Below are 24,755 nucleotides of genomic sequence, written 5' to 3' on the forward strand. Positions count from 1 at the left end.
TGAAATCTCCTCGGGGCGCCACGGCAGCAAGCAGCTCCTGAAGCCAGCCAGAGCCAACTGCGCTACCAGGCTGGCTCCGGGCTGCTGAGACTGCCACTGTCACTGCTGAGGACGCCCGGTGCGTCAACTGGTGGAACTATGGGGCCCCCATGACCCAAACTGAGCTGGGAGCGAGAGTGCCCGGCCCTTGGCTGGCTGCCCAGTGGCGCTCTGGGGCCAGGAAAACCCCGGAGCTGATGCAGGGAGAAGGAGGAGAGAAGAAGGAGAAGGAAGAGAGAGAAAGAGGAAGGAGGAAAAAGAGGGGAGCCCCGACCTTGCCGCGCCACTGCCGCTGAGGAGGAGAGGTGGGAGAGCATCGGGAGGGCAAGGACATGTGGCCGAGCCCAGGCCCGACCCAAGCCTACTCCACGGTGGCTAGTGCTCCAAGAGAGCCCAGAGGAAGGTCATGTGACAGAGGAGACCACAGAAGAGAAGATATTACTTCTTAATTTTTTTAAAAAATAACTTTTTTCTCTCTCTTTTCAAAAAAAAAGTGTCCCCGGATTCTTTGGGGGAAAAATCTAGTAACCTTAATGTGGTTGGCCACTGTGAGAACAGGATGCTGAAGTAGATGGGTCCCTGGGCCTGATCCAGCATGCTTTTTTGATGTTCTTACGTAAAAAGGAGAAGGGATATACCTGGAACTTCTTTCCCTTCCCCTTAAGAATGGCATCTCTGCTCCCGCAATTGCAGAGGAAGGTTGGCTGGGGAAGACTTTAGCCAGGAGATGCCGGTCAAGACGGGACCCCCCCTCTCTTTCTCTCTTTCTCTCTCTCTCTCTCCCTGCACTTTCCACGATGCCCAGCTGGAATATTGCACATCCAGCCAGTAAGGGGGGGAGGCAGTTAGGTACCCAAGAAATAGCCCCCCCCGCCCCCCACCCAGGCCTTGATAAATGCTTGTGGACAGGCAAATGAAAGCAATTCTCTGCCACGAGACAATCTGTCAGCTCTCTGACAGGGTAGATTTCCGCAGATGGATGGAAAGACCGTAACTCACTTTGCGCTTTGGGTATGTACACAAGCGTGATTAATATCAATGCTAAATTATCAGTTGGAGGAAGGCGGGTGGTTTGGCCAGATATGGGGAAACAGGTAAGCAATCTGCTGGGCTTTTGATGGATGAGGTTGTCAGGTGCGTTGAAGGACTTGTTTTAAATAGGGATGTTTTAAAGGAAGCGGATATGGAGCATTGTGAAATCTGTAAACAAACCCAAACCTCTGCTGGCTGCAACATGTATGTCTGTATACTCTCAGTTGGTCCCCTTCATATAAGAGAGGCAGACCCAGGGAACGGGTATGGTCTGTCCTGCTTCTTCCTATAACCCCTGCATAAAACTTGGTGGCAGAGCAGTGCTTTGATTGAAGAAGGTCCCATGTTCAGACCCTGGCAGCATCTCCGGGTAGGGCTGGGAGAGACGCCTGCCGGAAACCCTGGAGAGCTGTTGCCAGTCTGTGCAGGCACTTTTGAGCTAGATGGGCCCAATGGTCTGATATTCTGCATAAGGCAGTAAAATTCAGCTTCCTATGTTCCTAAACACGCCTCGTTTCATGTCTTGGATTCCCAGAAAATGCTTGAGCTTGCTGCTTTCTGGGGCCAGCCCCACACCGGTATTAACCCCCCTGCCAGCATCACCAATGAGAGAAACAGCTTACTGGGAGAGGCATCCTACAGGCGCCCAGAAACCCTTTGCTTTGCTACTATATATATATATAGTGGTACCTCGCAAGACGAATGCCTCGGAAGACGAAAAACTCGCAAAACGAAAGGGTTTTTTGTTTTTTGAGTTGCTTCACAAGACGGATTTCCCTATGGGCTTGCTTCGCAAGACGAAAACGTCTTGCAAGTTTGTTTCCTTTTTCTTAAAACCGTGCATTCACTTTGAGGAGCAACTCATAGCAAGCGGTGTGGTAGCCTTTTTTGAGGTTTTTGAAGACTTTGGTGATTTTTGAAGCTTTTCCAAAGTCCGTGCTTCACAAGACGAAAAAATCGCAAGACGAAAAAACTCGCAGAACGAATTAATTTCGTCTTGCGAGGCACCACTGTATACATGCACACACACACACACACACACACACACCACAGTCATACCTCGAGTTGTGCTTCGAGTTGAGCACATTTGAGTTGCGCTCTGCGGCAACCCGGAAGTAACGGAGCGCGTTACTTCTGGGTTTCGCCACTAACGCATGTGCAGATGCTAAAAATGACGTCACGCACATGCGCAGAAGCGGCGACCCGCAGGCACACCATTGCATCTTGCGTTCCATTCGGGATGTGAACGGGGCTCTGGAACGGATCCCGTTCACATCCCGAGGTACCACTGTGTGTGTGTATATATATACATACACACACACACACATACATATACATACACACACTTTTATTTTGCTCTAAACAAATACAGATAAGTATAAACAACCAAAATTACAAAAGAAAAATCCTTAATAATAATAATGGAAAAAGCTAAAAAAAACTATAAAAAATATCAAAGTACATGGTATAAAACATAAGCTATTATGGGAAAGAAAAGAGGGAAAAGAAAAAGGAAAGGGGGGGGGAATAGAAAATAAAATAAAAAAAAGATTGAAAAAATGAAAAAAAGGAGAAAAATGAGCCAAAACACAAGAAGGCTTGTCTACACTTCCATCAAGGTCACAACAGATCATTATTCTTATCAATTCTCTGTATCTGCATTCCATAGAATTCCTCATCTTGGTATCAGGGAACATTTCCCTGTGCTACTTCACAAGTTAAGCACGGGAGCTTCCCTTCCTAGGCAAAGCAGCTTCTCAAGGCTTGCAAGCAGTGATATCTGTTGAAGAAAAAGGATGATTTGAGGCTTGTGTCTGCCTGAAATGGGGGTCTGTTGCTTTGACTGTCATTGCCCAGCCAGAACTGCAGTTACTGAGGGCTTTTTAAGTGCTTTACGCTGCCCTGATGGTTTGAGAGGGTGCTATATAAATACCAGGGTTCAGACAAGGGTCTTTCTGGGGGTGAGGAATTGAATTCAGTTCACATTTTAAGTTGAATTTATTAAATTCCCAGGTTCCGAAACAATATAAGAACTGAAGCCCCACCCTCCTCCAAGTTCACAATTATCCATATCTGCAGCACTGTTCTCCAGCCAAGCAAACGCTTACAAAAATGTTATTATGATATGTATTTTTGTGTTTTTATACTGTATGTCGCCCTGTGGTCCTCGGATGAAGGGCAGCAGATAATAAAACTAATAAATCAACAGTAAGCAGAGGAAAATGCACAAAAAAATCAATATGAAAACAGCATACAAAAATCACCATATTGGGAGCAATTGCTGGCAAGAGTGTGGACGTTGGTTAAGACTGCAAGCAAAAATGTGTCTATCGGGGAGAATTTGGCCCTAAAAGTGGAATAATATCCATGAGGTTTTTAAAAATAAGCAAAAATTGCAAATTGCTGCAGAAAGAAAACTCTGGAGAGCTGAATTTAAGGCTGGAAAAATTGAGAAATGGAGAGAAATGAAATTTGCAGATCCTTCCAGCCTTACCTGAGGTTACAACTTGCCACCTTCTGTATTCAAAGCAAATGCTCCACCATGAAGCCAGCCTTCTCCCAATCCACCTGTCCTCCAGATATTTCTAACTACAACTCCTATCATCCATGACATCTGCTTGCAAATTGTTTTGTCTGCCCTGCAGCCGCAGAGATCATTGTACTGCTGCATACATAACAGAGTTGCGTTCCGGGACAAGACCTTTCCGGGAAAGATAAGCGGAGCCGTCTTTCCCATAGGGCTTAGTGGTGCGTTGCGCCAGGGCGCCGGCCTCTCAGGGGCGCCCCAGCGATTGGGGGAGCTGCGCGGCTTTGCCGGCAACCTCCCCTTTCCCTTTCACACCTGCCATCTGCACCCCATCAACCATATGGCTGGCGGGCGTGCAGCTTCCTTCCCAAGCCTCTGTGGGCATTGCTCTCCCACAGCGGCATGGGGAAGAGTTGCGCCCCCCACCATGGCTGGCAGTGTGCAGCTTTGCCATGGTCATTTGGGGGCGCTGGGCAGATATTTGCACCCCAGCGCCGCATCTGCTAAAGACGGCCCTGAAGATAAGAAACTGATCTTTCTCTGTCTCTTTACTGTTCTTGTTTTTATCCCTTTGCTTATTTGCTATCTTCTTCATTTTCTTTCTTATTTCTTGTTCTGTTTCTGTTTTTGGTTATATATTTTAATAAACCAGTTCCCTGATGACGGAGAGCCGGCTAAAAGTATACTTTGAAGCAAGGTTTGGGTGTGCTATGTTACCTTACGGTTTGCTTAGAAATATCGCTGCCCCTTCCAAAGTGAAGAACTGCGTTTGACTACAAAGGAAAGAGACAGCAGTGGACTCAATCAATCAATGGACTCAATCAATCAATCAGTGCATCAAAAAGAGTGGTGCGGAATGCCAAAAATCTCAAAATGCCCACCATGCAAACAGGAAATGTTTTAGGGGTGCCAGTTCACCCTGTGGCAAAGACACAGAAAATCCACCCATTCTGCGAGCCCCACCTCTCCCTTTCACCAAATGTATACGCACTCCCTTCCCATCTCCTGGGGGAAGGACACAGAGAAGTCAGTACGGAAAAAAATGACAACCTGCCAAGGCTCTGGAGAGATTATGATCAACCGGCTGTGATTCATTACATCTCCATTTTGAATTTTCATTTAACCCATTTAATCAGATAAATGGCACATTCGTGAATCCATCAGTTAAGCCAGTCTGGTATCTCAGGTATCGGACAAGTGCTTGTTCAGTCTTCCCCGCGGCCTCTGGTCTGTCCACTCTCTGCCATGAAAATGATTTAATGCTTCTCTGTCTATTGCTGTCCCCATGGATTCTGCCCAGCCAGGGAGTGTGTGAGATTGCTTGCAGAGAAGCCAGGCTGCGTTCAGCGGGGCTTGCTCCTAGGTAGGCACGCAGACGATGGCAGCCAGGATCACTTGCCAAGTCGAAAGAAAAGCGCCAGAGTTTCAGTGAGCTGTCATGTCCTTCACCCACCGGGCGCCCTCCAGATGTGGACTATAATTCCCATCCACCTCAACCATCACAGCCCCAAACCAGAGGGTACCAGCTTGGCACAGGTCGAACTAATAGCATCAGCCTCCTTATGCTGTCTTGTTGTTGTTTAGTCGTTTAGTAGTGTCCGACTCTTCATGACCCCATGGACCAGAGCACACCAGGGCCTCCTATCTTCCACTGCCTCCCGCAGTTTGGTCAAACTCATGCTGGTAGCTTCAAGAACACTGTCCCACCATCTCGTCCTCTGTCGTCCCCTTCTCCTTGTGCCCTCCATCTTTCCCAACATCAGGGTCTTTTCCAGGGAGTCTTCTCTTCTCATGAGGTGGCCAAAGTATTGGCGCCTCAGCTTCAGGATCTGTCCTTCCAGTGAGCACTCAGGGCTGATTTCCTTCAGAATGGAGAGGTTGGATCTTCTTGCAGTCCATGGGACTCTCCAGAGTCTCCTCCAGCACCAGAATTCAAAAGCATCCATTCTTCGGCGATCAGCCTTCTTGATGGTCCAGCTCTCACTTCTATACATCACTACTGGGAAAACCATAGCTTTTACTATACTGACCTTTGTCGGCAAGGTGATGTCTCTGCTTTTTAAGATGCTGTCTGGGTTTGTCATTGCTTTTCTCCCAAGAAGCAGGCGTCTTTTAATTTCGTGGCTGCTGTCACCATCTGCAGTGATCATGGAACCCAAGAAAGTAAAATCTCTCACTGCCTTATGCTGTCTATCAACCCTCTAATTAAATGTCTTTGGGTTTAAGTCAGCAATAAAGATGAGAGAGCCTCCAACACCTAGAATAGAAATCTGAGGCGTGGGAGAAAGCGCTCCTATGCATTGCTCTTAGTTTGCAGCCTTTGGTCATGCTGTCGTGTGACCAAGAGACCCTGCCTATTAGTCTTAACTACGGCTTGCTTGATAGCAGCCAGTTTCATTCATAAGCTATAGTTTGCAGTTGACTTTTCTCAAGTAACCGCAGTCTGTTGGGTTTGGACGAATGCCAAAGTGAGGTTAATTAAAAAATTCAAGTGGCAGTTTTCAAACTTCCCCAGGGAAACTTGAGCTTCTTTGTATCTGCTTGATTTTGGTGATACTTATTTTCATCATGGTGTGTTTCTCTAAAAAGGTATGGCTATCTTCTTTCCATTATGAGGAATTATTGCAGGCACAACTGACAAATGGATAGCGGAAAGTCGCTTTTACTTATCTATCTCTGTCTCTTTACTGTTCTTACTCATATCTCTTTGCTTATTTGCTATCTCCTTCGTTTTCTTTCTTTCTTATTTCTTGTTCTGTTTCTGTTTTTTTGTTGTATGTTAAAAAGTTTTAATAAAACTATATTTGAAGAAGAAGAAGAAGCTAATTTGGCCTGATTGAATAGATTTTAACACTTGCTGGATCTAGGGATTAATTAGAGGAGTATGGCACCCACAAACTCATAACTATGTACACACATCACTCTCCCGAAGGCAGAAATAAAGAAGAGAAAGCACAATGTCCTTTTCCACTATCACGGGCCAACTTGTCAATTTTTAGCTGTAAAGGGACACCTGACCATTAGGTCCAGTCGTGACCGACTCTGCAGTTGCGGCACTCATCTCGCTTTATTGGCCGAGGGAGCCGGCGTACAGCTTCGGGGGGGGGGGGGTCATGTGGCCAGCAGGACTAAACCGCTTCTGGTGAACCAGAGCAGTGCACGGAAACGCTGTTTACCTTCCCGCCGGAGCGGCTCCTATCTTTCTACTTTCACTTTGATATGCTTTCGAACTGCTAGGTGGGCAGGAGCAGGGACCGAGCAACGGGAGCTCACCCCGTCGCGGGGATTCAAACCGCCGACCTTCTGATCAGCAAGCCCTAGGCTCTGTGGTTTACACCACAGCCCCACCTGCATCCCAGCTTGTGTGATACCTTGGTTTTATTTCTAAAGTTGAGCCTCTGGAACCTCCTTTCTGAAGCCTTTTGAGGGGGCTATTCAGTTTGCTTCCCCCTCCCTCCCCATCAACTGCATCTAAGGCCATTTGTGATCTTTCTTAAGCTGTCATCGCAGCTGCTCTTCATTCATAGAATCGTGGAATTGGACGGGACCCGAGGGTCATCCAGCCCAACCCCTAGCAATGCAGGAATCGCAACTGAAGAATCCGACCTCTGCTTAAAAATCTCCAAGGAAGGAGAGCTCCCCACCTTCCGAGCAGCTTTCGTTTGCTTCAATACAACGAGCAGTCCGCGCAGCTCGAAAGCTTACATGCTTCTCCACCATTTTATTTTATTTCCCCCCCCCAAAATTTATTCATTTTATAACACAACTAAACAATACAAACAGAAAAACAAACAATACAAACAAATTCTTGTCTTATCCTTATTTTTTCTAAACATTGTTAGGTGAGCTTCACCAAGTCCCCCCATCTGATTTTCATTTTACTTCATCTTTAGCAGTTTACATATATCATAATTTTTAACCATTTTTTAAAATCACGATTACTTTTACTATAAAAATCTTCATATTTTATCACTTACAAATAATACCATTTTAAAATAGACTATCTTCTACTTCTAACCCTACAGCCTATATCCACTTCCAAAGCTATTCTAAGATTTAAATATTAACATATTTTTCCAAATATTCTTTAAACTTCTTCCAATCTTCTTCCACCGTCTCTTCTCTCTGGTCTCGGAGTCTCCCAGTCAGTTCGGCAAGTTCCATATAGTCCATCATCTTCATCTGCCATTCTTCGATGGTTGGTAAATCTTGTTTCTTCCAACTCTTCGCTAGTAATATTATCGCAGCTGTTGTGGCATACAGAAAAAAGTAGCATTCTTTTTGGGGATTTTACCCCCCCCCATCTCCACCATTTTAATAGAGAGAGAAAAATATCTCTGATATCAGGGGTTGCCCACCTCTTTTGGTATAGCGATTAAATCAATAACCTGCAGGTATTTTAGACTAGTTTCATGACAGAGTCCCTTCCCTTCATGCAACAGCTCCCCATGTTCCTAGAGGGTGAGGCACAAGATCTGCATGCAGAATCATAGAATCGTGGAGTTGGGAGGGTTCCCGGGGGTCATCTAGTCCAACCCCCTGCAATGCAAAGCCCCGGGTTCGATTCCTTATGCCTCCGAGTCCTCATGGGCTGTGCTCAGCTAGATACACCATTAGTCCGAGTTGGTATACCGTAAAGCAGCTCTCCGAGGACTAAGAGTGTAAATGGATGGGTGCAATAGGAGTAGTGAGCCTGAGTATGCTCACTGTGTTGTTTAGATGTGACTCTTCTTCCCTCACAGGAAGAAGAAGAAAAGAAATTCTGTGCATCTGGGGCCAAAGTCAGCTGTGTACAGCTCCGACTGGCAGGAACCCAATAACGTCACTAACCCACCTCCCAGTGTTTCTGAAAACTGATTCTGCTTTTGGAAAAAGAAAGGAGAGGAACAAATGTAAATTTAATTCAGTAATGTGTGTGCGGCATTTTACTAATAAAAAGGGCAGACAGTCTGCCTGGAGCATGGAGGGGCGGAGGCCAGGAGCAGGGCTGATGACTGAATCATCCTATCTGCCAAACGCGCTGGGAAGGAAGGGGTTTTATCCTGCTCTTTGTTCTTGCTCATGTCAGCCCCTGCACACATTCTGGGTTAGCCCTGCAGGGGCAAAATCATTAAGTGGAGTTCAAGAAGGTTGGGGGCTGGAGCTTGTTCTACAGAAGAGCTGAATAATATTTATGGTCTCTAACCAGCTTGTATAACCTAGACAGCATCTTAAAAAGCAGAGACATCACCTTGCAGACAAAGGTCCGTATAGTTAAAGCTCTGGTTTTCCCAGTAGTGATGTATAGAAGTGAGAGCTGGACCATAAAGAAGGCTGATCGCCGAAGAATTGATGCTTTTGAATTCTGGTGCTGGAGGAGACTCTTGAGAGTCCCATGGACTGCAAGAAGATCCAACCTCTCCATTCTGAAGGAAATCAGCCCTGAGTGCTCACTGGAAGGACAGATCCTGAAGCTGAGGCTCCAAGACTTTGGCCACCTCATGAGAAGAGAAGACTCCCTGGAAAAGACCCTGATGTTGGGAAAGATGGAGGGCACAAGGAGAAGGGGACGACAGAGGACGAGATGGTGGGACAGTGTTCTCGAAGCTACCAGCATGAGTTTGACCAAACTGCGGGAGGCAGTGGAAGACAGGAGTGCCTGGCGTGCTCTGGTCCAGGGGGTCACGAAGAGTCAGACACGACTAAACGACTAAACAACAACAACAAACTATCTTGTATAATGCAAATTAATTAATGTATATGCACAGTTGATTAGCAAGGGGGTGGGGAATCTTTGTCGTTTATCACCCAGCGTTCTTCCATACAAAATAGCAGGGTTGCATCCTGTACAAGCTGCAATTGAGAAAGTTTGCTGCTCGCTGTGTGTTTATCCCGTGGCTCTGGGACTCGGGCCGTTTGCAGAGGAGGAGCTTCATCCAGCACCGTGATGAATTACAGGGTCCTTTGGACTGGCTGACGGCTGCTTTTGCAGGCATGCGTTGCCTAGTCGTCTTCCCTTTGGGTTCTGGGGGACTTATCAATGGCGTCGCTCATGTTCAGACAAACTACTTACACATTCATCTCTTTGTGATCACCGATTGTATTGTTTGCTGTAATTATGCTTCCAACTCTGTTCGCCTTAAGCATTTGCAAATTTTATTCCGGTTAAGCCCCATAGGAACCCCACTGGCAGAGGCTTCACCAGCAGTTTGCCAACTTAGACAGCTGCAGAAGAGGATTAGATGAATCCGTGGAGGATTGGGCTCTCAATGGCTGCTAGGCTATGGATTTCGCCATGAGAGGTAGTGGGAATCACAGGTGGAGAATGTGCCGTTGCACGTAAGGTCCTGCTTGTGGGAATACCAAAGGCATCCGGCCGGCCACCGTGAGAACAGGTAAAGAATCATAGAGTTGGAAGGGACACCTGGGGTCATCTAGTCCAACCCCCTGCAATGCAGAAATCTCAGCTGAAGCATCCCTGGCAAATTACCATCCAACCTTTGCTTAAAAACCTCCATGGAAGGAAAATCCACCTCCTCTGAGGGAGACTGTTTCACTGTCAAACAGCTTTTGCCATCAGAAACTTTTTCCATATGTTTAATTGGTGTAGGTCGGTTCCTACAAGGCAAGCAATAACAGCAAGAACGTTTATTGGACTACATAACTGGGAAACAGGGGTAAAGCAACTGCTTATATACATTCCTGGAAGCCTGGGCCACTCCCCCTCCCAACGTGATTGGCTGTCTAAACGTCCAGGCTGCGAATCACAACTCAAGAGTCCAAGGGCCAATGGCAGAGGCCTAAATCCTGAAGTGTTCTGTGATTGGACATCATGTATCGAATCAGAACACAGGAGCTCAGAATCCTTAGTCCAGACTCAAGCTCAGGCAAACACAGACCACTGAATACATAACAGTTGGGATCTCCTTTCTTCTAACTTGAAGCCATGGGTTCAAGTCCTACCCTCCCGAGCAGGAGAAAACAAGCATGCTCCATCTTCCCTGTGACAGCCCTTGAGATATTTGAAGGGGGCTATCTTATTTCCTGTCAGTCTCCTCTTTTGCAGGGACGAGGGTGGCGCTTTGGGTTAAACCACTGAGCCTCTTGGGCTTGCCAGTCAGAAGGTCGGCAGTTCGAATCCCTGCGACAGGGTGAGCTCCCTGCCAACCTAGCAGTTCGAAAGCACGTCAAAGTGCAAGTAGATAAATAGGTACCGCTCCGGCGGGAAGGTAAACGGCGTTTCCCTGCGCTGCTCTGGTTCACCAGAAGCGGCTTAGTCTGGAAGAAGAAGAGTTTGGATTTGATATCCCGCTTTATCACTACCCGAAGGAGTCTCAAAGCGGCTCACATTCTCCTTTCCCTTCCTCCCCACAACAAACACTCTGTGAGGTCAGTGGGGCTGAGAGACTTCAAAGAAATGCAACTGGCCCAAGGTCATCCAGCAGCTGCATGTGGAGGACCGGAGACGCGAACCCGGTTCCCCAGATTGCGAGTCCACTGCTCTTAACCACTACACCACACTGGCTCTCCTGCTGGCCACATGACCCGGAAGCTGAATGCCGGCTCCCTTGGCCAATAAAGTGATATGAGCGCCGCAACCCCAGAGTCGGTCACGACTGGACCTAATGGTCAGGGGTTCCTTTACCTTTACTTTACTCCTCTTTTGCAGGTTAAGCATAGCCAACTGACTCAACTGTTCCTCATAAGGAGGCAGGATAAGAATGGTCTTTGGCCCGATCCATCAGCCAGGCTCTTCTTAACTCCTCTTCTCTCTTTTTCCAGCTCGGGGCCATGTATCCCTCTGCCAACTGCTCCCACTTGGAATTAAAGCTATCCATCCTGGAGCTGCTGGAGCAGGCAGCCTACAAGGACCTGTGCAACGATAGCAGTCGAGAAGACCCTTACTTTGATCCCGAAGACCTGAACATGACCATAGAGGAGCTCCGCCTGAAGTACTTGGGGCCTCGCCGGTCGGGGTTCTTCGTCCCCATCTGCACCACGTACCTCCTGATTTTCGTGGTGGGCGCTGTGGGCAACGCCCTGACATGCCTAGTCATCATCCAGCACCGATTCATGAGGACGCCCACCAACTATTACCTCTTCAGCCTGGCCGTCTCCGACCTGCTGGTCCTCCTTCTGGGCATGCCGCTGGAGATCTACGAGATGTGGAGCAACTACCCCTTCCTTCTGGGCGCAGGTGGTTGCTGCTTTAAGACCCTGCTCTTCGAGGCCGTCTGCTTCGCCTCCATCCTCAACGTGACGGCCCTCAGCGTGGAGCGCTACATCGCTGTGGTGCACCCTCTCAAGGCCAAGTACGTGGTGACCAAGAACCATGCCAAGAGGGTCATCGTCACCGTCTGGGTCCTGTCCATCATCTGCTCCATCCCCAACACCAGCTTGCACGGCATCCAGACCCTCCACGTCCCTGCCCGGGGGGTGGTCCCTGACTCGGCCACCTGCACCCTGGTCAAGTCCCGCTTGATGTACAACCTCATCATCCAGGTGACCACCATCATCTTCTTCTTCGTGCCCATGGGCGTCATCAGCGTCTTGTACCTGCTCATCGGCCTGCAGCTCAGGAAGGAGAAGATGCTGGAGGCTCTGGAGGCCAAGTCGGCCAGCAACTGCGACTACCACAACATCCGCCTCCAGCAGAAGAAAGTCCGCAGGAGGCAGGTGACCAACATGCTGTGTGAGTTGAGGGGGCCCAGGAGCTGCGTGGGGTTGTGGGGAAAATATGGGGGGGGGTGTTACTTGCTTTCTTCCTTTTCCCAGAACTAGGGCTACAGTCTTTGCCTTTGTGTTGCCCATTCATTTTTTTCGCCAGTGAATGGGGTGTCAGAAAAGGCATATGCAGTGGTACCTCGGGTTACTTACGCTTCAGGTTATAGACCCCGCTAACCCAGAAATAGTGCTTCAGGTTAAGAACTTTGCTTCAGGATGAGAACAGAAATCGTGCGGCGGCGGCGCGGCGGCAGCAGGAGGCCCCATTAGCTAAAGTGGTGCTTCAGGTTAAGAACAGTTTCAGGTTAAGAACGGACCTAACCCAAGATACCACTGTATTATCTTTAGCTGTCATACTGCCAGGAGTTGGTTATGTACCTTCTCTGTACAGTGGTACCATGGTTCTCAAATAATAATAATAATAATAATAATAATAATAATAATAATAATAATATTTATTTATACCCCGCTCTCCCCAGCCAAGACCAGGCTCAGGGCGGTTAACAACCAATAATAAAAACAAGTTGATTGAAATACAACTTTAAAAACAAGATTAAAATATACAGCCTAGGACCCTCGTACCTACGGGACCGCCTCTCCTGGTATGTCCCACAGAGGAACTTATGGTCTTGAAATAAAAACATCTTGAAGGTCCTGGGCCACAGGGAGGTTAGGGTGGCCTCAGCCAGAGCTAGGGCTTTTTCAGTACTGGCCCCAATCTGGCGGAACGCTCTGTCACAAGAGACTAGGGCCCTGCGGGACTTGACATCTTTCCACAGGGCCTGCAAGACAGAGCTGTTCCACCTGGCCTTTGGCCAGGGCACAGCCTGACTCCCTCCTTTGGTAATCTTCACAGAACTCTAGCCCAATGGTTGCCATCAATTTGATTTGAATTAATTTTATAATGAATGGTTTTAGTATGTTGTACTATTTTATTGTTGTTAGCCACCCTGAGCCCGGCTTCGGCTGGGGAGGGTGGGATATAAATAAATTTTTTTTATTATTATTATTATTATTATTATTATTATTATTATTTAATTAAAATACAACATTAAAACAATTAAAACATAAAAAAGCAGCCTTAATCTACACCACACTACACCAGTGTGGTATAGTGGTTAAGACTCATAATCTGGTGAACCGGGTTCACATCCCTGCTCCTCCACATGCAGCTGCTGGGCATAGCTGTCAACTTACAGATTTGAAAATAAGGGACCAGCAGCCTTGAAAATAAGGGACCATTCCAAACCCAAGGTGCTTTTTCCCTTAGAAAGTAATGCAAAACAGATTAATCCGTTCCAGACTTTTAAAAACAACCCCTAAAACAGCAATTTAACATGGATTTTACTATCTAACGAGACTATTGATCCACAAAATGAAAGCAATAATCAATGTCCTGCACTATAAAATAAATAAGACAGTATTGTAGATGATAAAAAAATAAAATTAATATTTTTTCCTACCTGCACTGATGTTTGGATGGGGGGCTTTAACCCATTTCTGCAGTCACACAATCAATCAGTAGCCAAACTGGGTTCCACACAGTCAGGAAAACAAATTAACCGAAAAAGCCTCAAAAAGACACTATACCAGTGTGGTATAGTGGTTAAGAGCAGTGGACTCATAATCTGGTGAACCGGGTTCACATCCCTGCTCCTCCACATGCAGCTGCTGGGCATAGCTGTCAACTTACAGATTTGAAAATAAGGGACCAGCAGCCTTGAAAATAAGGGACCAGCAGCCAAAATAAGGGACCTGCAGCCTCACCTGTTCCAGGCACTCCAGTCTTCCTGTCCTCCTGCAGTCTGGTCAAACTCATGCTGGTAGCTTCGAGAACACTGTCCAACCAACTTTGTAACCAGAGGTTCAACTGAATAGAATCTGAATCACATGCACCACAAGGCCTATGCAGCCTCAACTTAAGATGGCTCCCCGGCCTGGCTTTGCACTGCAAAGTTTGCAGCAGCACGTGCAACAAAATGGCGTCCAGCATTCAAAAAACCCCTCAGCTTGCATTAACTAGCCACACACAAGGCATGCAAGCTCCACCCCCCAGTCGTTCTTAGACTTCTTATTGGGTGAGCAACACAGCCAAGCAACACAGTTGGAGCCTCCCTCCTCCCTGGCCGGCAGGGAGGGAGAGGAGCTGCTTCCTTTGAAATTTAAGGGACATCATTTAAGGGACATTTAAGGGACATCCATCAATAAGGGACAGCAGCGGGACATGGCGCTGGAATAAGGGACTGTCCCTGCAAATAAGGGACACTTGACAGCTATGCTGCTGGGTGACCTTGGGCCAGTCACACTTCTCTGAAGTCTCTCAGCCCCACTCACCTCACAGAGTGTTTGTTGTAGGGGAGGAAGGGAAAGGAGATTGTTAGCCGCTTTGAGACTCCTTAAGGGGAGTGAAAGGCGGGATATCAAATCCAAACTCTTCTTCTTCTAATCTGTTCCAGAATTCCGTTCCAAAACCAAAGCATTCCAAACCCAAGGTGCTTTTTCCCTTAGAAAGTAATGCAAAACAGATTAATCCGTTCCAGACTTTTAAAAACAACCCCTAAAACAGCAATTTAACATGGATTTTACTATCTAACGAGACTATTGATCCACAAAATGAAAGCAATAATCAATGTCCTGCATTATAAAATAAATAAGACAGTATTGTAGATGATAAAAAAATAAAATTAATATTTTTTCCTACCTGCACTGATGTTTGGATGGGGGGCTTTAACCCATTTCTGCAGTCACACAATCAATCAGTAGCCAAACTGGGTTCCACACAGTCAGGAAAACAAAGTAACCAAAAAAGCCTCAAAAAGAAATAGCAAAACAAACGGCAAACACAAAAGCGCCAAACGTAATCTGTTCCGGAGGTCCGTTTGACTTCTGAAATGTTCGAAAACCAAGGCGCAGCTTCTGATTGGTGCAGGCACCCCGGAAACAATAGCTGACAGCCGCATTGGTTGTTCGGCTTCCGAAAAATGTTCAAAAACTGGAACACTTATTTCCAGGTTTTCAGCGTTTGAGAAGCAAGGCGTTTTGAGTACCAAGGTGTTTGAGAATTGGCACAATATTATGATGGAAGACTGGGAGAAGTGGAAAAAAGGAATTAAATTTACAGCACGTAGTGTATTAAGAGAAAATTTGATGAAAATGATGTATAGATGGTACTTAACACCAGTGAAGCTAGCAAAAATGTATCATACTCATGATAATAAATGCTGGAAATGTAAGGGGAGAAAAGGAACCTTTTACCACATGTGGTGGACGTGCCGCAAGGTAAAAGACTTCTGGGAAAGGATTTATAATGAACTGCAAAAAAGTGTTGAAAAACACATTTATTAAGGCGTTTGAGAACCAAGGTACCACTATATTTCAGCTAAAACACACCATTTGTAAATGTGTGCACGCACACAAACACATGCATGTGTGGTGCTGGAACTCAGCATGAATGCCACCCTTATTCTCTTAAAGCAATAATGGCACCTACCTGAGAAGGTTCGGACAGTGGCAGAGTTTCATGCTCTGGCATGGGGGGGGCGGAGAGCAGGCGAGGGCGGGGCTGGAGCGCATCCCGGGGGCATGGCGCACCACCCACAGGGGTGTGGCACACACCCTGGGTGTGCGCCGCACTGCCTGAGGGGGCATGGCGTCCAGTGTGGGGGAGGGCAGCCGCAATGCCACCCCACTGGGATCGCGCTGCCGGGGACAGTGCGCTCCCCCCGCACTCCTCTTCCTCCGCCAGTGAGGTCGGAACTGAGTTCCGGCTGAAAAAAAGCCTTGGGTCCGTAGTTTAAATTAAACATTAATTTCATCATAGGCGAAACAGTGGGGTTTGTGGGGAGGACGGCATGGCAGGGGACTTTCTGTAGGAAAGCTGGCAGGAAACCAAGTCCTGGATTTAAGACAGAATACTTTCCTTCTTCCCCCACCTCACCTCACCTCCATTGCTTTTTTGGGGGGACGGAGAACTTTTCCTGTCCATTTCCCCCCGGTTGCTGATCAGTGTAGAGAATTCTCTGCCTCTCTCTGATTTTGTCATTAAATTTCCCCGTGTCACGCGATTCCAGCCAAATCCAAATGAATAAACAGATTCTAGTTAAAAATTATATACGCCAGAATATTCCCCGGTGTGAGGGAAGGTTCTTCCATGTCCTCCTTAGCTAAATACACAGTAAAGGTATACCCATCTGCTGTAAATGTGCCCTTTCGATTCAAACCCCTCACAAGCTTTAATTTGTTAGGTTTTCTGCCACAGCTAACTGTCATGCTCTCTTACACCACGTTCCTTCCAGAACTTTGGCTACTACCACCAACGGGCCTTTGTTTCCTAACCGCCATTTCCTCAATTTCCCACAGGCGAAGGCTCTTGATGGCTATTACCCATGATGGCAATGCTCCACAGGGAAAGAGCGGTCTAATAATAATAATAATAATTAATAATAATAATTTATTATTTATACCCCGCCCATCTGGCTGGGTTTCCCCAGCCACTCTGGGCGGCTTCCAACAGAACACTAAAATACAATAACCTATTAAACATTAAAAGCTTCCCTAAACAGGTCTGCCTTCAGATGTCTTCTAAAAGTTTGGTAGATATTTTTCTCTTTGACATCTGGTGGAAGGGCGTTCCACAGGGCGGGTGCCACCACTGAGAAGGCCCTCTGCCTGGTTCCCTGTAATTTGGCTTCTCGCAGTGAGAGAACTGCCAGAAGGCCCTCAGTGCTGGACCTCAGTGTCCAGTTCCAGTGAGCAGAACAATGGGGGTGGAGACGCTCCTTCAGGTATACAGGACCGAGGCCGTTTAGGGCTTTAAAGGTCAACACCAACACTTTGAATTGTGCTCGGAAACATACTGGGAGCCAGTGTAGGTCTTTCAGGACCGGTGTACGTGGTCTCAGCGGCTGCTCCCAGTCACCAGTCTAGCTGCCGCATTCTGGATTAGTTGTAGTTTCCAGGTCATCTTCAAAGATAGCCCCACATAGGGCGCATTGCAGTAGTCCAAGTGAGAGATAACCAGAGCATGCACCACTTTGGCGAGACAGTCTGCGGGCAGGGAGGGTCTCATCCTGTGTACCAGATGGAGCTGGTAGGCAGCTGCCCTGGACACAGAATAGACCTTCGCCTCCATGGACAGCTGCGGGTCCAGAATGACTCCCAGGCTGCACACCTGGTCCTTCAGGGGCATAGTTACCCCATTCAGGACCAGGGAATCCCCCACACCTGCCCGGCTCCTGTCCCCCCAAAACAGTACTTCTGTCTTGTCAGGATTCAACCTCAATCTGTTAACCGCCATCGATCCTCCAGCCGCCTCCAGACACTCACACAGAAACTTCACTGCCTTTGATTTGAAAGAGAGGTAGAGCTGGGTATCATCCGCGTATTGGTGGACACCCAGCCTAAACCCCCTGATGATCTCTCCCAGCGGCTGCATGTAGATGTTGAAAAGCATGGGGGAGAGGTCTTGTGTTCGAATGCCGCTTGCCGGTTTCCCCCAGGAGACACCCGATCAGCCACCGCGAGGACAGGTGTTCTCCTCTCTCACAATCTTCTCTCTGCCCCTCAGTCGCGCTGGTGGTCGTCTTTGGGATCTGCTGGGCTCCCTTCCACACCGACCGCCTGGTCTGGAGCTTCGTGACCCACTGGACCGACCGGATGCTGGGGATGTTCCAGTACGTGCACATCATCTCGGGCGTCTTCTTCTATCTGAGCTCGGCCGCCAATCCCATCCTCTACAACCTGATGTCCACCCGCTTCCGGGAGATGTTCAAGGAGGTGATGTGCCGCCGGCACTTCCAGAAGCTGGGCTCGCGCAAGCACTCGCCCAGCAGCACTCGCGTCACCATGCGCAGCACCGTCTCCGAGCATGTCGGCGGAGGTGACGGGCAGCCGCTGTCTGACCTGGAGGACTACGAGGCCGACCCGGAGAGGGACGAGGCGGAGGAGTGCGAGGGCCCTTTCCTCTGAGGAGGAAGCCGCGAGTCCAGCCGCACATGTCTTAGGAGGACGGAGCTTTCCGCTTGGGCCACGAGGCACCGCCGGCGCTTAGTGGTACTGTGTAAAAGAATGTGTTGGGATGGGGGCCTGGTCCTGCCTGGCCCCGTGTCCATTCCCAGCTGCTTCGTCCTCAGGAACTCAACCGCGTTACGATCGGAGGGCTTTCTTTTGTAAGGGGCCGCACATGAATGTCTTTCTCGGCCCCTCGTTGTAAAACCGTCACCGTCACAAAGGGTGTGTGGATGTGAGTGCAAAGGGGAACCTCGTTTCCGGGTTCCCTAATTCGGCTTGCGCTTTTCAAAATGGCCGCTTCTGACTCTGCCTTCAAAATGGCGGTCGCAAAGAGGGCAGGGCGTGAGGCCGCTCCCAAATCCATGCGCGGCGAGGCGCATGGTAGGAGGTTCTAGAAAGTTCCGTGGGATTTCCACACCCTTTCCCCTTTCCGATTTCGGATTCAATCTAAAAGAGAATAGGGGAGGGGAGTTTGCCCTTGGCGGTTCATGTCCCTCTCATGGTCCCTGTTTTTCTAACCGTGGTGGCCCCGCGGCTGCCATGTGCTTGGTTTGAACCTATTTATTTATTTATTTTGTTGCAGTGATATTCCCACCTTTTTCTCCAAAGGCAGTGTTAAGTTGTGGGTGAACATATCAGCCGACACAGCGATTCTTCAGACAGCTCTTGTTTATTCACAGGCCAGAACAGAACTGAACTGAAGGGTTCAGCCAGCCTGCTTATATAGAGCTCCACTACAACGCAACTGTAACCACTTTCTGTAACTATCCAATCACTGAATGTCACTTTCAATCCCCTATTTGCATATGCGGACCTGAGTGAAAACTATCTACAGTATCCTCCTGCTGGGCCAGGGTGAGAACTTCAGTACATAACAAGCAGCATGCATGGTTCTCCCCTTCCCTCCTGGTTTATCCCCTACATAACGCCCCTGCGAGGTAGGCCAGTCTGAGGGGTGGTGAGGAAAGAAGATACTGGACGCTGTATCCGTCCTTCATCCCTTTCAGAAGATCACCCAGTGAGCTTCACGGAGGAGTAGGGACTTGAACCCTTGTCTCCAAATTCATACGCATGAGTGTTGGCATGCTGTTGCTCTACATCTGCATAACTGTACATTTATTTCTTTATTTTTCTAGGCTTCAGCACCCTGCCTTTCCCTCACGATGTTTCACGTGGCTTAACCCAAAAGAAAGTATTTTTCAGTTTTTAAAAAAGTAAGCATAACTCGGGTTTGCCATACGTCTGGAGTTTCCCAGACACAGCCAGCAATTGGCCGTCGGAAACAGAGTCCAGGCGGAATTCGCTTTAAACTTCTGGGGAAATCCAAATGTATGGCAACCCGTGTCAGCACTGTCGTTGTTGGCGATTTCCCTTAAAAACAGCTCAAAAACTGTGTGTGTTTTTTCGAGATTTTGCAAGAACCAAAAAAACTCAGAAACTCTGGACAAAACTAAAAAAAATAAAAATAAAGCCCAACATTTGATTTTCACTTTTTGAAATATGGCAAATTACTCCAGAAGAGCCCAGGCCCCAAGAAGGACCTGAATGCAACATATATATTTTGTTATCAGCCAGGTTTTTTTTAATTATCATAGGCAAATGCGGTGCTAGGGGCATGACTGAGGTGGAAAAGATTGTGGGTGGGGGGTTGGTTGGAGAAGATGGATATTGATAATTTTTTTCTCCCTGTCTCACCATACGAGAACTCAGGGGCAATGAATGTCGGACGATTGGGGGCAGGCAAAAGAAATTTGTTACACAGCGCAAAGTTTAACTGTGGTACTCCCTGCCACCAGGATGGAGCAATGGCCACCAAGTAGAATGAGGACTGGGACACATCCAGGATAAAGGCCGTCAATGGCTACTAGCAGTTGGTAGGTCCTTGAATGCCAGGTTCTGGGAGTCATAGGTTGGAGTCTTCAGGTGCCACTTGTGGGCTTCTCAGAGCTATTTTGGCTGGCCACTGTGATCGTAAGAAGGTAAGAGATTTAGGGCGGTGCTAGAGGTTCCCCCGCAGGGCACTGAGCTGAGGGGGTGCAAAATCGAGAAGATCCATAATTAAATTTAAATTTAACATTTTTTATTTCTTTTTAAAAAATTCATTTTTATTCAATTTTCCACTTTAGCAATCCAATCACAACACATTAAATATTCCAAATTATACATATACATATCAAGTAATCCGAATATTCTGCCAGATTATAAATAGGACTTCCCATGTTTCAAGTTTGGAGGGTTCTGATCATCTCATACTTCTACTGCTTTCCATAGTCATTTCCGATGGTTCCTCTAATTCTTTCTGTTGCTAACCTTCCTTCTTTCACGGCCTCTGAGTTGTTCCCGCAAGCGAGTTAAAACATTTTTTATTTCACTAGCCAAAGACCATGGCAACATCCAAAGAAGAAGGGAGAAAACAAAACAAAACAGCAGTCTTTACATATGCAGTGAAACCATGGTCAGATCCACCCAAATTCCTTCTTACACAGAATAAAAAGTAATTCTCAAATAAAATGTGCAAATTAGATTGAGTATACCCATTCAGGGGTGCCCAATTTCGGCCTCGCAGGGGATACCACGTTATGAAAGATTGCCAAAGTCCACCCCTGGTCAAGCCAAGGGCCCATCTTGTCCAGCATTCTGTTCTCACAGGGGCTGACCAGATCCAGGCAGGATTCGAACTCAAGAGCCCCCTCTCTCCTTCTGCAGTTTCCAGCAACTGGTATTCAGAAGGATTGCTGCCTCCGACTGGCTAGCATTCATCGGAAGCCCTCTCTGATAATTTGTGGTCGTCTAAGAGTCCAGCGGGTCATCTAAGAGTCCAGCAGGGACGTGGGTGGCGCTGTGGGTTAAACCACACAGCCTAGGGCTTGCCGATCAGAAGGTTGGTGGTTCGAATCCCCACGACGGGGTGAGCTCCAGTTGCTCGGTTCCAGCTCCTGCCAACCTAGCAGTTCGAAAGCACGTCAAAGTGCAAGTAGATAAATAGGTACCACTCCAGTGGGAAGGTAAACGGCGTTTCGGTGCGCTGCTCTGGTTCACCAGAAGCGGCTTAGTCATGCTGGCCACATGACCCAGAAGCTGTACGCCGGCTCCCTCGGCCAATAAAGTGAGATGAGCGCCACAACCCCAGAGTCAGCCACAACTGGACCTAATGGTCAGGGGTCCCTTTACCTTTACCTTTTAAGAGTCCAGCTGCTGGAAAACCAGGCTTTATTTCTGCCAATTGAATCTGAACCTTACTTTCTTATGGATAAAACCCTACAGCTGTTTCTCTTTTATTTGGAAGAAACAGAGTTGGATACAAAGCAATTTCAGGGTCAAGCGATTCCGTAAATATTAAAGAGCGTTCTCTAAAGCCAGCTGGGTCATTCACAGAAATCTTATTTTTCCCTTCAGGCAAATATTTATTTCAAAACGTGTGTTTGGCATTTATCTTTATAACTGCGTTGAGAAGACTTGACTGGCAAGTCTGCAGGCCACAGAATTTTTATTGCTGCCTCTTTTCTTTGTCAAAAAATGAGAAATAAATAGATTTGCTGCAATACTTATTACCCTGCCAGCAGGGAATGTTCTGGTTTCATCTAAATACGTAAAAATAACACCAGCATTTCTGCCCATCATTCTACATCTAAGTGAAAGAGGTCTCTGGGGGTATTACTTATTCCTGATTCTTTATTACTGTTGAGAATAGATATTTAAAACTTTTTCCCCCTTCTTAAGAACCCTAAAACTAACAGCATTTGTTGCTGTTAGTTTTATGGGAATATGGTTTTGAAAGCAAAGAAAGAACAAAGAACAATGACCAAGGAGGGGATCAGCCCACAAATATATATATATATAAGACTGTTTTATCCAGAAGTGTGTTTGAGACTGGATTTACATGTACAGCAGAATTAAGTGGAAATGGGGCAAAATGATTCCATCAAACAGTGGCAAATTCAGGTTATTTGGGATCTTTCCCAAAAGATCAGACTCTTTGCAACAAGGAAAGCTAGAGGAAAATGCACTGGAAAGTGTGAAACGTCACTCACATTGACACAACTGCAGGAGGTTGGACTAAATGACCCTGGGGGTCCCTTCCAACTGTACAATTCTATGATTCTATGAAGACATCTAACCTACATGTAAGTACTTCTGTCTGTCGCCTGCAGGCCAGTCTTGGTTCCTCGTGGGGATTCCCAAAAAAATAGACCAGAGTCAATTGATATTTCATCCAGCAGAGCTTTGCTGCTACTGAAGGCAAATGAGCATATTGTTGTTGTTGTTGTTTAGTCGTTTAGTCGTGTCCGCCTCTTCGTGACCTCATGGACCAGAGCACGCCAGGCCCTCCTGTCTTCCACTGCCTCCCGCAGTTTGGTCAGACTCATGCTGGTAGCTTCGAGAACACTGTCCCACCATCTCGTCCTCTGCCATCCCCTTCTCCTTGTGCCCTCCATCTTTCCCAACATCAGGGTCTTTTCCAGGGAGTCTTCTCTTCTCATGAGGTGGCCAAAGTCTTGGAGCCTCAGCTTCAGGATCTGTCCTTCCAGTGAGCACTCAGGGCTGATTTCCTTCAGAATGGAGAGGTTGGATCTTCTTGCAGTCCATGGGACTCTCAAGAGTCTCCTCCAGCACCAGAATTCACAAGCATCAATTCTTCGGCGATCAGCCTTCTTTATGGTCCAGCTTTCACTTCCATGCATCACTACTGGGAAAACCATAATGGTCACAAATCCAGTACATTCAGGATTGGCCCTGTCCATAAGAAATCCAGTTGCAGCAGACTTAACTTAAACTTACAATAACTTATAATAAGATTACCGGTAAACCTTAACACTAAGCATACTGTGTACAGAACACCACACCAGAAGGAAGAGAGATAGAAAAAGAAAGTGAAAATCCAGGCTCCTTCTGGCCTTACTTTTGTAGTCAGCATGATCTTGACAGAAGAGATAACATAACCATTTTAAGCCAGATGTACGCAGCTTCTCTGAAGGAATACCGTATTTTTTGCTCTTTAAGACGCACCAGACCACAAGGCGCACCTAGTTTTTGGAGGAGGAAAACAAGAAAAAAAATATTCTGAATCTCAGAAGCCAGAACAGCAAGAGGGATCGCTGTGCAGTGAAAGCAGCAATCCCTCTTGCTGTTCTGGCTTCTGGGATAGCTGCGCAGCCTGCATTCGCTCCATAAGACGCACACACATTTCCCCTTACTTTTTAGGAGGGAAAAAGTTAGTCTTATAGAGCAAAAAATACGGTAACTCCTTCAGAGCTTCTGCTTGTTTCTTTCACACAGAGAAGCTTCCAGAAGCCTCTTGAATTAATAAGAATAGAAAAGATCTCTACACATCAGATCAATACTTTCTGAAATGCAAACTTGACCATCTCATCCTAGAACCATGGAATTCACAAAGACCAAACGGGCTTCCTACCAGGGAGACAATTGAAGGACAACGTAAGAAATGTGATAGACATCATTGAATACTTGGAAACTAGAATAGATAAACAGGCGGCCTTGATATTTATTGATGCCGAAAAGGCATTTGACAATGTCTCTTGGCGTTTTTTGGTGGAAAATTTGAAAATGATGGGGATGGGAGAAAGATTTAGAAAAGGTATAGAAGCTATCTACCATGAGCAAAAAGCAAAACTTGTAATAAACAATACTACATCAGAATTTTTTGATATATCCAAGGGGACTAGATAAGGTTGCCCCTTGTCTCCTCTATTATTTATAACAGTATTGGAAGTACTTACTAAGAGACTAAGGGAAACAGCAGAGGTTAAAGGAGTTAAGGTAGGGACTAAGGAACACAAAATCAAAGCCTTCGCGGATGATATTGTACTAACACTAGAAGATCCAAAGCATAGTGTGAAAGAAGCCTTACAAAAATTCGAAGAGTTCGGTGCTGTGTCAGGCCTTAAGGTTAATAAAAATAAGACCAAAATGCTGACTGAAAACTTAACTAAAGAAGATACTGCAGATTTAGAACAAAAGACGGGAATTATGACAGCAAAGAAGGTGAAGTACCTTGGAGTGTGGATTACGGCTAAAAATATTAACTTATATAAGGATAACTATGAGGTCACCTGGAAGAATATTAAGAAAGATTTAGAAATCTGGGAGAGAATGAGATTATCTTTTCTGGGGAGGATAGCGGTTATCAAAATGAATGTCCTGCCTAGAATGTTATTTTTATTTCAAACCATTCCTGTACTTAAAGGTTTAAAGCAGTGTAAAGAGTGGCAAAGAGCCTTGGCGAGATACATCTGGCAGGGGAAAAGACCGCAAATAAAAATGAAAATATTGGTAGATAGAAAAGAAAGAGGGGGTTTCTCCCTACCAGATTTAAGTTTATATTATGAAGCGGCGTGTTTACTGTGTCTGAAAGATTGGATAAGACTGGAAAATAGGGACATCTTGGATTTGGAAGGCTTTGATAACAGGTACGGGTGGCACTCGT

At 46.8% G+C, this 24,755-nt stretch overlaps 1 protein-coding gene across 1 annotated transcript in view; it reads left to right on the top strand.

Annotated features, from left to right (window-relative positions):
* NMUR1 (neuromedin U receptor 1) overlaps positions 1-20,736 on the top strand; it is a 28,254-nt gene extending 7,518 nt beyond the window's left edge. The window contains exons 2-3 of the mRNA XM_081862668.1: positions 11,360-12,269; positions 17,868-20,736. Of these exons, the coding sequence (XP_081718794.1) occupies positions 11,360-12,269; positions 17,868-18,268 (1,311 nt within the window). The 3' untranslated portion in view covers positions 18,269-20,736. The remainder of the gene's footprint in view (positions 1-11,359; positions 12,270-17,867) is intronic.
* The last annotated feature ends 4,019 nt before the right edge of the window (positions 20,737-24,755 follow it).

The sequence above is a fragment of the Podarcis erhardii genome (genome assembly GCF_964252035.2).
Source record: "Podarcis erhardii genome assembly, chromosome: 5".
Taxonomy (NCBI): Eukaryota; Metazoa; Chordata; class Lepidosauria; order Squamata; family Lacertidae; genus Podarcis; species Podarcis erhardii.